General features: G+C 43.4%; 2 protein-coding genes across 2 annotated transcripts; one reads left to right on the top strand and one right to left on the bottom strand.

Annotated features, from left to right (window-relative positions):
- Window positions 1-565: 565 nt before the first annotated feature.
- On the bottom strand, window positions 566-4,178 carry LOC136519955 (nucleolar GTP-binding protein 1-like). Its single transcript, XM_066513355.1, has 3 exons — window positions 4,040-4,178; window positions 1,094-3,155; window positions 566-854 (listed from the first exon to the last, which is right to left on the bottom strand). Exon 2 carries the CDS (start codon window positions 3,123-3,125, stop codon window positions 1,116-1,118), a length of 2,010 nt encoding a protein of 669 aa, XP_066369452.1. The 5' UTR covers window positions 3,126-3,155; window positions 4,040-4,178; the 3' UTR covers window positions 566-854; window positions 1,094-1,115.
- A 104-nt stretch (window positions 4,179-4,282) lies between these two features.
- On the top strand, window positions 4,283-7,280 carry LOC136521896 (uncharacterized). The gene is made up of 8 exons (XM_066515665.1): window positions 4,283-4,414; window positions 4,526-4,622; window positions 4,883-4,971; window positions 5,283-5,347; window positions 5,647-5,753; window positions 6,015-6,064; window positions 6,285-6,367; window positions 6,900-7,280. The coding sequence occupies exons 2-8, from the start codon at window positions 4,556-4,558 to the stop codon at window positions 7,012-7,014; spliced, it is 576 nt and encodes a 191-aa protein (XP_066371762.1). The 5' UTR covers window positions 4,283-4,414; window positions 4,526-4,555; the 3' UTR covers window positions 7,015-7,280.
- Window positions 7,281-16,887: the final 9,607 nt, after the last annotated feature.

Genomic DNA, 16,887 nt, shown 5'->3' with positions numbered 1-16,887 from the left:
GCAGACGCCGGGACCTGTAGGCGGACGCCGCCGGTGAGTCGCGGCAGGGCGCCACCGCCGCCGCTCAACGCGCGCACGCCGACCCGCGGGCGAGCGCCGCGGCCTCCCAGCGCCTAGAGGAAGGCCGCGCCCGCACCTTGGAGCTGCGACCGGGAGGCAGCCCCGTGCCCTAAAAGCAGCCGCTCCCTATGCCCGAACCTGGAGTCGTGGCCTTTGTTTGGGATGAGGAGATAAGGATAAGGGGCACTATGGTCATTTGGCCTTTGTTTTTCAGATTTAAATTTTTTTTAATTCATTTAATCCATGTCCATCTGACGGACGTCAGAAGCAGGGGCAAACGGACTATTCAGTTCAAAATAACAGGGGTAAAAACACAAAGTTGAAAAAGGAAAGGTAAAATCACAATTAGCTTACTGGACAGAGGTAAGAACACCATTTTCCCAAAATCAAAAGCATAATTAAGAGAATTCCTGCCACACAGCAGCACAGAGAAGAATCGATGGTGAGATCTCACGGACACAATACAGACTTTTCATATGAATAACTTCGTACCATTCAAGAGAAATTAACACCAGAAAGCTAATATATAGTAGCCAAACCAATTCAGAGCAATACATGTATAAACTAGCAAAACTTTCGTACCATTCAAGAGAAATTAACACCAGAAAGCTAATATATAGTAGCCAAACCAATTCAGAGCAATACATGTATAAACTAGCAAAACTATGTCTCAAGAGGACCACGATACAGCAAGACATATTTCATAAATAGTAGCATAAATAAGTACTGGCTGAACACAAAAGCTTCAGTATCATCACATTGCCCACACCAAAATTGCACCAGTCCTTTACTACCTGCAATAGTAAAAACAGGAAAACTCAATATCAGGACTCAATAATAAAACAAAGAAAGAAAGACAGGGAAAACTCAATATCAGGACACAATAGTAGAACAAAGAAAGCAAGACAGAGAAAACTCAATATCAGGACACAATAGTAGAACAAAGAAAGCAAGACAGGGAAAACTCAATATCAGGACAGAATAGTAGAGCAAAGAAGGCCAACACAGAAGTTTGATTGCAAAAATGACCAACCAGATAAAGTGAGGTGCTGAGCTTATCGCCTGCTTGTCTTTCCAAGAGTGCGTTTCCCAGAGAACAGATGCTTTGGTTTCAAAGTGGGAATAACGCGGTCAGCCTCTCCACGGCGAGCATCCTTGTTCCTGTTCCTAGTAGCGGCCTTCGCTTTCTTGATAGCCTTCTTCTTCTGCTCAGAGTCCTTGAATCCTTCTCCAGGAATGACCTCCTCAGGAGCCCGTGACCTCGACCTAGACCTTGATGTCAGACGCAGTTTCTTGTTGGATTGCTGGCCATCTATCTCCATACCGTCACCATCAGCTGCAGCTCTGCTCACTGACCTCTCACGCTTGCGACCCCTAGACTGGCTGCGAGCTCTATTCATGGCAGCACTAGGATCCACACCCATGGAGGAAAGCTGACGTCCCATCCTATCAGTTGTGAATTTCCTATCTTTGTCAAACTTTCTAGGGACAATAGGACGGCTTTCTGCAGTTCTCTTCTTCATTCTATGTTCTTGGATGAGTAATGCCTTCTTCTTCCTAATCTGAGCCAAAATCTCCTTCTGTTCCTGAGTTAGTTCATGACCATCAATCTGGAAAGCATCTTCTGCAGCTTGTTCTTCCAGACGAAGCCCTTCTTCTCTTTCCAACTCTTCACACCTTACTAGGATATCTGGATCCAGAAAATCGGCAACGTTGTGACCATCCAGTATCTCTGGAAGAATATCCTCCTTCCATTCATCATTGGCCAATATATAATGTTTCTTGAGACTCGCAGAATAGACCCCAGCACCTCCATTCTCATTCTCAATGTCCTTCTCAAGCTTCTTCTTTTCCTTTGCAGCAGCATTCGCCCTAGCTTCCAGAACAGCCTGAGGGATGCAAACAGGCCTCTCCTTGTTGTCACGAGGCTTTGGAACAGCAACATGAAACCTATTCAAACAATCCATCATCTTCTTTGACTTCATCTTCACATCCACCCTCTGTTCAAGCAGCCTCTCGCATGCAGCATTTTTGACAGCCATTACACCATCATCAGTTAAAGTGCTCATAGTCAACAAAACACCCTCTTCATTAGGACCACCAGCTTGGGTGATAGTCTTCATAGCCTCTGCCTTCATCTCCATGACTAGCTTCATGTCATCCTCAGAAAGCCCTTCAAGTGGTTGCAAGTCAGTCTTGTTGCACACAATGACCAAAGGCTTATTCATGAACAGAGACTTTATACTGTGGAAGAGTGCAGCTTGCTGAGAAATACTGTATCCACAAGATCCAGAGATGTCCAGAAAGAACAACACCGCAGCCCTCAAGTGTGCCAGAGCAGTGATGCTGCACATTTCTATGATGTTCCTATCTTCAAAAGGCCGATCAAGTATACCGGGTGTGTCAATCACTTGGTAGCGCAGGTACTTGTAATCTGTATGACCAACAAACAGGGATTTTGTTGTAAAGGCATACGGCTGGACATCCACATCTGCCCTTGTAACCTTGTTCATGAAAGAACTCTTCCCCACATTTGGATATCCACAAATCAGAACAGTACGGGTGTTCGGATCTATGGACGGAAGCCTGGCCATGTGCTGCCTGATCTGCTCTAAGTAAGCCAAACTAGGACTGATCCTCTTCACGACAGTGCACATGCGACCTAGTGCAGCCACCTTCAGACACTTGCACCGGTACAGGGAGTCTCCATACTTGAGCAGCCTCAAGTAGTCCTTGGATATCTTTGCAATGATGTTCCTAGCTGTGTTGATCTGACCCAGGGCAAGCTTGTAGTGATCCTTGTTGTAGAGCACGTGGAGGAGATCACCATAGAAAGGGTGGATGTCATCCAGTCGAGGAAACTCATCGATGATGGTGGAGAGCTTTTCATAGAAGTTCTGCTGGGAATACCTAACCTTGCGCATATAAAACTGACGAATGCGGGAGATAGCATATCCCTTGTGAACAACAGTCGGCGTCTGCCTTTGGGTGCGGGACAAGATTATGTCAATGAAGTCCTTCCCAGGAGGGACAACAGTGATCTTCTTGAAATTGTACTGCACCATCTTGGTGATACAAAACTTGAATACCGATTCCTGTAAAACAAGAACAATGAGAACACTGCACAGCATAATAATAATGAATAAGAAATTGTAAGATGACATAACCAACAAACAATGTTTGCAAGCATTCGTTTTGAAATGATTATAAAAAGGCGTCAATATGCATCTCCACAAGAAGGTGCGGATTAAGTTGAAAACACCAAATCAGACCAAACATAAAGGCAACCAAATTTCCATATATTAAGTGAAGCATGCTATTGGCACACTGAGAAACTATTTCTTTAGAATACTCCATGGCAAGGAACCAATTTAAATCACACAGCACCTTGCTATGACGCACAGTAATGATACTATCAGAAAAGAGGAACCAATTTAAATTACACAGCACCTTGCTATGACGCACAGCAATGATACTATCAGAAAAGCAAATGTATATGGCATCAGCAAAATCTAAGGCGGGCACAAATCATATTGCAAAAATGATTTTCCACTTAAAGTTAAGATAGGAAAGGCAAGATGCCAATAAGAGACTGCATGCATCCTTTGCATGGCTAAGAACAAAACAATCTTGATTGGCTGCACAAAATCCACAAAGAAAAAAACAGCACAAAACTAATTGAAGGTTGCAGTGGTCATGCTCGAACAACCATAGTATTCGTATACACCCATCCTGAACATTAATTCTCCCATGTCACGTCTAAGCAGCAGCTAATTGATCGCTAACGTACCAATCGATCAAACAACTCTAACTCTCGCACGAAACAATGAAAACCATATCCAACTGATCGCTACGGATTACAGGAAACAGTACACCAGATCCCTCAGCAAAATTATGAACAGCTCCGATCGATAAAACCATAGAGAAGCACACGCGCAAAGAGAAAGGATAAGGTATACGGGCACGGGGCGCTGCTCACCTTGTGAGGAGCCCGGAGGAAGAGGACAGACTTGCCGCCAAGAGAGGTCGCGTCCCCTCCGGCAAGTGATGGTGGAGGCGGCGCAGGCGTCCCCCTCTGGCGGCGGACGGGGAGAAGGGAGGGTTAGGGCGGGTTTCTCCGAGAGTCTTATAGCCTGAGCGTTGGTGGGCTGGGCTTTGTTCGGCCTATATACATATTTCCCACAATGGGCCATTCGGCCCACTTCTTGCGGCGGCGGCGGCGGCTTGTGTCTCCAGACTTCGTCTCACGGCCTCACCCTACTCGTCGCCTTCCCCGTCCTTCCCGCCGTCGTGGAGAGGAGGTCACGCGGCTGGTTCCCGCCGCTTCCGGACGGTTCGGTCTCCCAGCTTCACCGTGAGTTCACCTAGTTTTGTGACGCCGGCTAGCTGAGCCCTGGCCCTGCTGATTGCACGCCCAGCGCGCTGTGGTTGTTGCGCTGATTCGTTGTCTTCTGAGCTTTTCTAGGGTTCGGAGGGAGCAGGATCAGCTGCCGCGATGTTCCCCAGGATCTCCCGGCTCGGGGCGCGGCTCCTGCGCGAGTCGAGAGCCGAGACGAGAGCTGGTTGGTATCTTTTCTTTCCTCTTAGCTCATTTCTCTCTATTATTGGTGGCATACTCGTTATTGGCTTATGCTCATCAATTGTGGTGAAATTTGGGTAACTTCGACCAGCCCTATGATTCTGCGGAATGTTATGTTTCTTGCATTTTGGCTTTCGGATTCGGCTTTCGGATTCTCCTGAGTTTATGTATTGCTAATGTTGTAAAGCTGCAGGCTTGGTGTCTCCTTATCTATTGTTGATTGTTTGAACTTTTGTCTGGCAGGAAACTTGCTAAACAGTGGAGGCATTTTGTATCAAGGTCATGTTAACCGGCATTCGACCCCAGTGGTGACTCCTACTGTATTATCGTTGGTAAGAATTAAAGATTGGTAGTGAAGAATTTATTTAGAGGAACATGTTCCCAATTACCCTTCTTTCCTGCTAATAGTAAATATATTACTAGTTATTGATTCTCTTAATCACTCGACATTGATTTGGACTATATCTATTATTTTCATGATATGGTTTCTATTTGATATATCTATCTATACATTCCCCATTCTTTTACCTCAACAAGTTAGCTTTTGAAATTTTGGAGAACTGTAAGCAAAGCCTTTATACTGCAGGAGTGATGATTTATCTCTCAAGTTTATTTGTATTAATTTTTCTTTATATTTTTTTAGCGGAATGTCCTTTTGTCAACTGCAACAAGTGGTGATCAGGATGAAAGCAGTCAGGCAAAGGATAAGTAAGTGCACTTGTCTCTTGTTTCATCCTCTTATATATCACAAAATTTGAACTCCCTGGTTGGTTTGTATCTTGAAACCAGGTAACAGCTTAGCCCAGATCCTTCTAACATGGGATTCTTTTGTTATTGTTGTCTCACCGTTTTAAGGAGCTGCTCCTTCCACATCTAGAGGAATATGCCACTAAACAATAGCTTGATCAGTTTTACTGAATTGTTGGTGTTGAGCTTTCAAGAATTATTTAGGGTAGAGGCAGTCCTCTGATGATTGATGAGGTTATTTTTCTTCATACTGTGCACAGAATCTCGGTAACATTTGTCAACAAGGATGGCTCAGAAAAGACGATAAGTGTTCCAGTTGGAATGTCCATGTTAGAAGCTGCTCATGAAAACGACATAGAGCTTGAAGGTACAAATATTAAGGAAATGTGCACTTCCCTTCCAGTTTGGTTATTGCGTTTATGGTTCTGTAGTCAGTTCATGCTTGGTGATAAGAATATATTGATCTTTTTTATATAAAAACAAACTAGTCATATTCAATCACCTGGTTCCATGGTTTTACCATTTTTCATCAATACATTAGGTATCGTAATCATTCGTTTTTATGTTCTATCAACTGATTTTCAGCTGTAGTTCATGATAACCTTCCCTGCTATTGTGGCTACTGCAGGAGCATGTGAGGGCTCACTTGCGTGTTCTACTTGTCATGTAATAGTAATGGTATGATTGCAATAATACTTTTTCAAATTTGTATTAATATATACTATTAATAACAATGCATTTTTATTTTATACAATGTTTTTTTTTCCTTGAGCTGGTGGCTCATGTTGGGTTTCATCTCTAGCAGTCTAACCTGCCCTAATTTTCTTGTGGTTTTATTATTGTTGTTGCCATCGATATTCTAGTTTCACTGCTAACTACAATTCTTTATCTCATCCAGGATGTAAACTATTATAACAAGTTAGAAGATCCAGCAGATGAAGAAAATGATATGCTTGACCTTGCATTTGGGCTCACAGAAACGTAAGTCAAGATCCTTCTAACAGAGTAACTTCTCTTATTATTTTGTCTCCTGAATTTTATCTCTGTATAACGGAGACAAACATTTCAATATTTGAGTTTCTGGGAGTAATTGTCAGAATCTGTTCTAAATTTGATGACTATGGGTGTTGACTGTTGAGCTAACAGAAATGGTGGGCCTTGGACAAGATCCAATTTTTTTAATACTAGTTTTGAAAGTTTCCAAAACCAGTTTGTAGTCTGCATGAACTAATTGCTGTTATAGTGGCACCTAGGCAATAGGCATAATAAGTATGTTCATGAACAATAGAAACTATGACAACTCCAACTAGTTTTATAAGAAATAACTTATTTGGTCGGTGTGTACAGATGGTTCAGAATGATTTTTAAATTCATATATGCAACGAAATAATGCATTAGATGAATCACAACCATTAAGAAATTCATGCTGACCAGTGACCCCACCCAAAGTATTATTAGAGGTGGGTTGCCATAGTTTCATCACTCTAATCTGGCTTGTTGGAACTGTATTCAGATCACGCCTTGGCTGCCAAGTGATTGCGAAGCCTGAACTTGATGGTATGCGGCTGGCATTACCTGTAGCCACAAGAAACTTCGCAGTAGATGGCTATGTACCGAAACCACACTGAAGAGGCAGTCATCATGGGGAACACGGATTCTTACAACAGTCAATTTTGTAGTTTATAACCTGTAACTTAACTACAGCTTTGTGCCTTTGTTACTTGTAGTCCGGGTGGCTTGGGACTACCTTGTTGAGGGAAGGTTTGTTCATTGATGAACCCCTCGGTTACTTGCAGAGAAGAGAGAACAGTGCTTGATTTGGGCGAATAAATATCTTTTGTTCTGTGTGCAGTGTGTACTCAGAAACATTTGCATCATAATGCTCCCAATATTTTGTCGTTTGCAACCTAGCCTGTTCATTTCGTCGTAAAAAATCGTGGATTATTTACTGCTGGCTGGTTTGGCGTGAGAGAAAAATACTGTTTTAGATTATAATCCATGATCGTATATGAGAAAGCGAACAGGCTCTTATCGACGCTTTGTTACACATATATTCCGGATCGCTTTACACTTGTTTGTTATATAGAGGAGTAATAATGGTCTCGTAGAGGCTCAAAGTGGCTTGCACAGCCCACACTGGCTCAGCCACGCCACAATCAGAAATCAAAATCGATCGAGTAAAACCACCGCCGCACCGTATGTCCCTGTTGTAAAACATACGGATCCAAGCAGAGGAGACGAAAGAACCATGATTAGTCTGTTTGTATGTGTGTTTTTATCAAAACTCTTAGGCTTTGACAAGGATATATATATATATATATATATATATATATATATATATATATATATATATCTATTTTCATCTACTATGTTGATCACGAGAGACGGATCGGAGAGGGAAAGGTCCTAACCGCTAGCAATATGTTTTATAACACGTTATCAGCACAACGAGCTCTTCGTTGACATCGCCGTTGAAGTCGTCGCCGATCTTCGACGCCGACGCTTGTACCGTCGACATCTGGTCGCGGCTACTTCAACGACATCGAACCCGACGTTGTTAGCGGAACGAATCTGCTACCTCTACCTACAACTAATCTACACTGCATCGACATGCACCGTCGTCATCAAGCAGATAGTTCTATGACAATGTCAAACGCCCTACGCGGTATGTATCTACTAACCACTGCCCTATGCGACATGTGAGGTAGATCAAATTGGCATCGTATAGGAGGTATTAAAGAATCACATCGTGTAGATTGCACGTTTGTCCTGACCATCGAGTCGATCGGGCTAGTATTTTGTGCACGTACTAGCTACATAGAAGTTTGTACTTGCAGTACATGTATGATCAGAAGGCTTCACCATATGTTCCTATCTTGCACGCCAGTTTTTTTTTCTTACCGCACTCCAGTATGAGTGTGCGAGCGCTGATCTAGCCATTGAGCCGGCTAATGTTTTGATCTGATTAATTCTACGTGTAGTAGAAAAACGTACCAGTAGTACATAATGCACACGTCCAAAGAACTGTATGTATATGCATCATACAGACATGCACACATGGCTTCCACACGGCAATCTATGAATGTCGTCGATCGTTGACATGAAGTTAACTCCCCGTAGGAAATAGCCATATCATCAGACATAGGTGTAACATGAAGTTACAGCGAGCTTGGTTCATTCTATTGGTCACGCCTGGATTAGCAATGCATGTTCCCAGTACTTGCACGGCCAAGAAGCAAGTCTCTGTTATATATGCTCGTTCGAAGCGAGCTCCAGTTAGCATGTGTAATCTTGTTGCACGAACGTAACAGGCCTGCCTTGTGGATTGCCCGAACCATGGACAACACTTGTTGTCTTTTAATTTCTCCTCAAGACCGGATCTTGTCCAAGTCACACACGGCTTTGAATCCGAGCTGCCGCATCAGCTCCATATATGCACGGTCTATGCTGAAGCGTCGGTCCGTGGCAGAACTGCTGGCGGACAGTATCTGTTTTTGGACCGATTGGATTCCGAATCAATCCACAAACATGTTTGTAGCCATGAGCCATCGCAATGTGCTTACGCCAGGATGCGTCGCACTGTCACGAACCGACTAATCACACTTCCTCACGAAGATGATGTTAACGCAGGACCATAGACCATGCATGCATCATGCTCGCAGCTTGGGAAGCATGGGTTTTTCTAGCAGAAAATTTTGAATTAGCACAATTACAGTAAAATCCTTCTGGTTTAGGGCACGTAGTCCCTCTCATCTTAAAAAGATGCATCGATCTTGGAATTTCTAGAAGAAAAATATGTTCCTATCTTGACAGTAAATTCTATACGTTTAATATTTATTTTCTGTTTACGTATAGCGTATTGTTGACAGTAGTTAACAACCATTATAAACCGTCAATTAAACATGTATAAGGCCATAAATGTAATCACCAACGAAGGTTTAGGGGTTTAAACTAATGAATTCCACGAGCTTTGGTGATTTCATGACAGCAGGAGGATTTATCCAGAAAATAGCTCCTGGAACCACTGTAATACACTCCAAACAAGCAAACCGACGACAATAAGTGATTCTACCCGCGACACCTACGAAGTCGACCCAAGACGGAGCCCAAGCCTCGCCACCAGAAGGAGAAGCCCACCTGGCACCATAGTGGGCCGCCCGGCCCACTAGGGAGGCCGCCCGGCCCATGAGGGTGGCCCATCACCCTCCGTCACCGCGTACTCCTTTTTACAAACTACACCGTTGATTCTAAGGCGGTTTTAGGTCGGTCATCCAACGGTGGTCGGGAGAGTTGACGTGGATCGATGACGTGGCAATTTCTTGCCCTCTACTTCTCCTAGAGTCCTTAGCCGCTACTCTACCTCTGACCTATATATAGCAGCCCCTACCCCCCTCTCTCTTTAGATCCTAAAACCCTAATTCATATTCTCCTCATGAGGATCGGAGCTAGCTATCAAGAGAAGATTAGTACTTCATAGGATCTAGTCTTAAGAAATAGAGAGTGAGGGAAGAGTTTGGAGGAGGTGCCGGCCTGTCAGTGCTCTCTCTACGGCTTGTATCTTGGCGGAAGTCAACGTTGCGTCTGAGATTTCTCTGGTAATCAACTTCTGATTCAAGTAAGCATCTTGTTTATATTGTTCTTCAGGTTCACGACTCTTTTGAGTGCTTTATTCCTGTACTAGAGAGGGTAAAGTATTAATTGTAAGTGTAAGCGTGGTGCTTAGACTTAGGTTAATCATGGATGCACCCTGCATTCCGGATCGGTGGTAGCTCGTGAGGGTGACTCTTATAGCTTTGTTGAATCCTTTGTAGTCCACCTCCCATCTGTAGGTGCATGTAGGACGTGGTTGTGAAGGAAAGCATCATCTGCTGGTGTCTTTCCCTAGTAACACTACTACAGAATGCTTAACTGCAGCGGGCAATTTTGGTTTCCCACGGCGGGCAAACGCGTCCGCCGCGGTGAGAAGGTCACGGTAAATCGTGAATCCACCGCGGCGAGCGCCAGTGCCCGCTGTAGTAAACCTATTAGCAGCGGCGGGCACTTTAGAACGTTCGCCACGGTAAAGCTGAGGAAAAAACAAAAAAAACCCAAAGCCCACCGGCGAGCCCATATCCTAAGCCCGCCAGCGAGTCCAATCCCAGCCCGCAACCCTAGTGCCGCCGGGATCTTCGCATCGTCGCCGTCGTCGTCCCTGGATCCGATTGCCTCCACCTCTTCACGCCGGATCCAGTCGGCCCCGCATCGGAGTGCCACGGCCCCGCTGCCGCCGGAGATGGGCAAGACCGGCCTCTACCTCCCAGATCCACCTCCCTGTATGGAAAGAGAGAGGAAGGAAAGAGGGAGTGAGGGAGAGGAGCTAGGAGAGATGGAGAAAGCGAGTGAGGTAGAGGATACGGCGGTGCCATTACCTCGATCTTGCCCACGTCGCCAGATCCGCCGTCGCCGGAGGTGGAGGCGGCCCGCTATCGCCGGATCTGGGCCGTGGATCCGCTTCGACACCGGAGAAGAAGGGGAAGGAGGCAGCTAGCCTGCGCGCACAGCGCCGCCTCCGCCCGCTCGCCGCCGTGGCTCCACGCGACCTGCACCGCCGCCCCGCGCGCCACCGTCGCCCACGCGACCCGCGCCGCCGTCCCGCACGACGTCGTGGCCCTGCGCGACCCGCTGTGGCCCCGCGCGACCCGCCGTGGCCCCGCGAACTGCCGTGGGCGCCTCCGTGCGTGCCACCGCGCCCTGCCGACAGAAGGAGAGGAAGAACGACGGGGAGGGAGGGGTGCGACGGAAGGAGAGGGAGGGAGGTGCGCGCGAGGACGACGGAGAGGGTGCGACAGAAGGAGAGGGAAGGAGGTACGGACTTGTTCGGTCTTCGGTGGGAGGGAGTGGCTGAGGCAGAAAGGGAGACTGGGAGTGAAACCCTAAAGACTACGTATTTATATGTGAAGATGGCAATCGAGCTTCGTTGGGCCTTTTGGGCCACGGCCTTAACCGAGGCGGGTCTCATAGGACGCCCGCCACGGTAAATCCATTTACCGTGGCGGACGTCCTACGACGTCCGCCTTGAAAAATAGGGTATTTTTCGAGGCGAACGTCTTAGGACGTCCGCCACGGTAAATCGATTTACCGCGGCGGGCAAAAATGCTCGCCACGGTAAATAAAAAATGCCCGCCGCGGTAAATCGTGGGATTTACTGCAGCGGGCAAAAATAGGAGCCCGCCACGGAGTGCAAAAGTGGAACGCTGCGCAAAATCGTTTTTATAGTAGTGTAATGTCCCTTGTTGAACAATAGAAGACATAGCTTATCGAGATTAGAACTAGAAGACCTTAGCGATCTCCTCTACAGTCCCGACTTTCTCTAGTCTTGTTGCTACTCCGGGTTAAGTTGGACCGTAGTTATCCTCACACGTTTCCCTGTGGATATGATACTTGGAATACCTCCGGGTGAAAGCTATAGCGGTATCCATGCGCTTGCGGATTTATCTGTATGCGTTAAAATACACCAACACGTATGTGTGCTGATATTTTTATGCTATCTTGAATTCATTTATTTATCACACGTTATGAATATACCATGTAATAACAAGAGTAAAACATTGAATGACTACACTAGAAACATGGTATAAGGTATATGGCCTCTCTAAATCTTGCAAACCTTAGACTTATCACCTTTGAGAGGCTCATATTTGTTTTTCCTAGCATAATGAATTTTTGGGATGAACGAATGTTTGGTATTAATTTTGAAAAATTACATATATCATAATCCTAAAAAATGCTAGAATGTTCTAAGAATATTTTGTATAACTGTAAGGAAAATGGACCCTTGGCCCATTTACTTTGGATTTTGGTGTTTGATGGCCAACACGACCAAATTGGACTAATGAATTTGCAAGTGTTTATTTTGTAGTTCAATAGGGTGCAAGACGTGACTTGGACGAAGGCGACGTGGTGATCCGATGATCAACACCTTAAGAAAGACCTTAGAAGCACAAGAGAAGACCCAAGATATCAAGCAAAGTCCAAGCACGAAGATTGGAACCAAGCTGTATGCAAGATCGTGAAGAAACAAGCTCACTGAGGTGACCGGACGCTGGGCAGAGGACACGGCAGACAGGCGACCGAACACTGGGCCGGACGCTAGCGGCAACCGACCGGACGTAGGACAACAGCGTCCGATAGAGTACAGTAAGGTTCCAGAGCGGCAAATCTGCGACAGGACGTGTCCGGTGGCAGGCGACCGGACGCTGGCCAGCGTCCGATCAGTATATTGCCGGCTCAACGGTCGGGACGACCGGACGCATCCGGTCAGGACGATTCAGCGTCTGGTTAGTAGCAGAATTGCGGGAGTTCGACCCCAACGACTACTTTCTCAGTGGGGCTTATAAATACAACCCCCAACCAGCCATTTGAGAGTAGTGGAGCTGAGGAAACATACCAAGGGTGTTGATACACCATTTTAGTGATCTCCACTTGCATAGAGCTTAGTGATTCATTAGGTGATTAGCATAGGTGCTTTGCGGAGTGTTTAGGTTGATTAGACCACCGCTCATGCGCTTGCTCTAGGTTTAGGCCTAGTGTTTAGTGAGGTTTGCATACCTCTTACCACTTGGTGCTTGCGAGCACCATTGTTGTACATCGGAGGGGCTTGAAGTCTTGCGAGATCACACCAATCACGTTTGTGGTGTGGCCGCCACCGTGTATCGGAGGGAACAAGGCCCGCGGCGTTTCGGCTGAAAGCTTGATAGTGAAGACGGCGGGGAGCATCCGGGAGAGGCTTGCCGGAAGGCACGTCGGAGACCCACTTGCGCGTGGGGAAGGCCCGAGGCTATCCACGGAGTTACCCGACCGGGAGCTTGGCCCTTGCGAGGGATTCCTTGCGAGGGGCTCCAACGAGGACTAGGGGGAAGCTTGCGCGCTTCTTGATACCTCGATAAAAATACCGAAGTCGTCGACGGGAGTTTGCATATCTCTACCTTACTCTTTAGCTTCCGCATTTACATTGTTTACATTACTTGTTTTGCGGTAGAGATAGTAACTCACTAGCAAAACCGTAGTTGCACATTTAGATAGTTCATCTATTGCATATGTTTTGCTAGAGTTAGAAAAAGAGGCCATTGTTTTGAAGTAGATTTTTTAAAAGTTGCGGAATTCACCCCCCCCTCTTAGGCGTCACGGTCACTTCAATAACCATCAACTATCTTTTTGCACCTTGCTACTTGTTTACACGCAGTAAACTTATACGCACATGATGATTCCAGTTATAATGATATATATGCATACAATCATGAAGAATGAATATCCTAGACTTGCCATGAAAGATAGAATTATATGGCATGGTCATTGTTAAATCCTAGTAGGATATTCTACTACCACTAAAGTAGAGTAGACTCGGGCACTATAATTCCTGGTATTACTCTCAAGAATGAGTATGTGGCCATAATAAATTTTGAAGGTCTTATGGGACTCATTGAATGAGAAATTCTAGAAGATATCCTATATAATGATTGCATAATGTTAGAAATATTAAAAATTGAATTTTCAAGCTTATTTGACCATATGGGGTATAAATGCTACTCTATAAAATACAATTAGCTTGAAGCTTTGTGTTAAAAGTCATAGAAGACGAGATGATAAAGACAACTTTGTCTAATTCCAGAAGAAATGTTTCTTGAAATAGAAGATCAAGAGCATTGAAGTACTAGAATTATCCAATATCATCCAGAATTACTCAATATCAAGTAGAAATTGAGTCAGAATTTTTAGATAGCTCTATGAATTAGGATATGTGACTTGCATATATTATACTCCTAGAAGGATCGAACAAGCATGAAGTTGCTAAATGTCGAGCATTGAAGCTAAACATGTAAGAATGGATAGAGATTAGAACATTTAAAGCTTCACTTGAAGAAGAACTTAAATCATGTGCTTATAGATTTATTTCTTTTTAAAATTCATATCCTGAAGTATTGATATAATGGTGGTAGTGCTTTAAGTTTTAATTCTCGTTGAATTAAGTGGATTATGTAAACTCGTAGAAGAGTTAATGGTTACTTTATTAGCTCGAAGACTAATATGAAGCATTTAATATTCTTAGTGGCAATTTTTACTTGCAGTAATATATGTTAATCTTGCATGGAATGAATTATGTTTTACATATAAACAATTGCCTATTGCCAATCTAAATAAATTTTGTATTAATTTTATCCACAAAGAAGTCTTAATTAACAATGAAGATTATAGTTCTTTGTGCACTACTACCATGTAGGTAGAAGGGAAACTGAATTTCTAGAAGCACATGAACATTGGGATTATACTGGCATATTAACTGATCTTAGAAGGATCAATTTAGCCAAGAAATAGTATAATCCTAAAACTAAGTATTAAATACTTTAGTCCAAAAAACTAGAAGTTTATGTCCTACCCTGAATATGTTGTTGTACACTGAATAATACACTGGATATGTGAATTTCATGCCAGCACCAATGAATACTAGAAGTATCAATAGAATCTATGGAACGTTAGAAATGATTATTCATAGATGATGCATGTAGCATATTAGTACTTGAAGTAATTATGGCATAAAAAGAGGGAGGAATTTTGAGTAAAGGCACAAGAAAATATGGGTAATATATATTTAATAGGCATAGCCTTCCTAAATCTATTTTTAAGTGCATGTACCAGGACTTGAAGTCCCAGCCACGTCCTTTCCGGCCGTTCTCTATATTGCACTAATTGCATGCAAGCTTGCAGCTTTGCATTTTATTATTATCTATTATATTGGATTGAATACCAACATTCCACATTACACATGAATATGTATTACTATGTCATGCTCTCAATGAGCAGCAACTATCTCTACTCCTGTATGAATATTAGTATAAGCAACTATATTTGTAGCTAGTAGTTACCTTTGCACTTCCCTCATAATTGAATTGGATAGTTAGCACGCTATGTCTATATAGTTCTCGTTAAACTAAGTAATATTTTGCTTTCAATGCATTGCATGCATAAGCAATTGATTGGTCTAGGGCCAAATAGCCTAAGATCAGGTGGAGTGAGTTAATATGAAATTAGCTCAATGGAGACTAACCCAATTGATGAGATGGACAATTGTGAAATTAAGATGGTGGATAACACACCTATAATGATTTGGGATCTAAGAAGAAAAGGCATTTGGGGAATTTTGCATTAATGGCAATTAGAAAGTCTAAAAGAAATTCTATGTGAGTTTGAATGTTGTGTATTCTATATTTTTGAAGTATATGGTCCTTTTTTATGTATGAGTACTTGGATCAATTATTTTGGCTAAACAATAAAGAAGCTAGACAATGAAATAGTTTTCTAAACTATGAGAACATCCCAGAGTTTGTAGGAATGCTAAACATTCTTAAGTGCATTTTATGTATTCTAGCTTGCTGCATTAATGGATAATAACCCCTGTGTTTAAATATGTGCGTTAATATTTCCCATAAATCTCTATCATGGCATACATGGATGGGCCTCCACTTGTAGTTGGAGATACATGAATTTAATTTTTTTGACCATGATAATGGATATCTTTTGAAGTATGCTATTAAAGATCTAATAATATTGGCATTTGGGGGAGAGAAAGCTTAAGCATGAAGCCAAGCATGTGCTAGATATTTTTGAAAAATGAGAGGAGTAACTTGAAGTTATAAACCAAAAATTGTGTTTACTAGTAGTAAACTAAATATTATATACTATCAAGCTAAAATCTACGGGGACGCCTATGGATTCTAGTTTATTGTATACTTGTCAAATGAAATAAGAACAAACACCTCCATTCTCATGAAGAGAACACCTCATGAAAAAGGTCAAGCACCTCATGTAGAGGATCATCATGAAGATGAAATCCAAGACACTAAGCGCGCGCATCATAGTGTTGGGTACGTAGAACAATAAATTATCTCTTGTTTGGGAAATAACAAAGAGACAGAATTATCTCATATTATGATAATATTAGGAGAAAATAATAATTGTTGACAATGTGTTGACGGTAGTTAACAACCATTATAAACCGTCAAAGAAACATGAATAAGGGCTTAAATATGATCACCAACAAAGGTCTAGGGGTTTAAACTAATAAATTTCATGAGTTTTGGTGAATCTGTATTTTCTACAGAGTTTAACCAGAAAACCATCAAGGTGGACCTACATGTCAGATTTAATTGTGCTTATCCACCGTGAAATGGACACTAGAAGGTTCTAGAGGACACCACGCCGAGGCAGAGAGGCAGAGGGTGCCAGGTGGGGCCCTGTTGCAATGTCGGTTCTCCACCGCCTCCTAGGTTGCATCTACGTCGTTCCATAAGTCGGTTTGATCCAAGGACTCACATTTGATGCTCTGGGCTATATATACATATAGTGAGTTAGTTTACTTAAATGCGCTAATGAAAATCCTAACAAGAAAATAGAAAAAGTAGTTTTAATTGTTTGGTACGAAAATCAATTTCTATAAACAAGAATAAAACATAACTTGTATTTAGCAC

This window comes from Miscanthus floridulus, chromosome 18 (assembly GCF_019320115.1).
Source record: "Miscanthus floridulus cultivar M001 chromosome 18, ASM1932011v1, whole genome shotgun sequence".
Classification (NCBI taxonomy): Eukaryota; Viridiplantae; Streptophyta; class Magnoliopsida; order Poales; family Poaceae; genus Miscanthus; species Miscanthus floridulus.
Note: the sequence above shows the minus strand (reverse complement) of the source record. Positions and strands in the feature narration are given on the sequence as shown.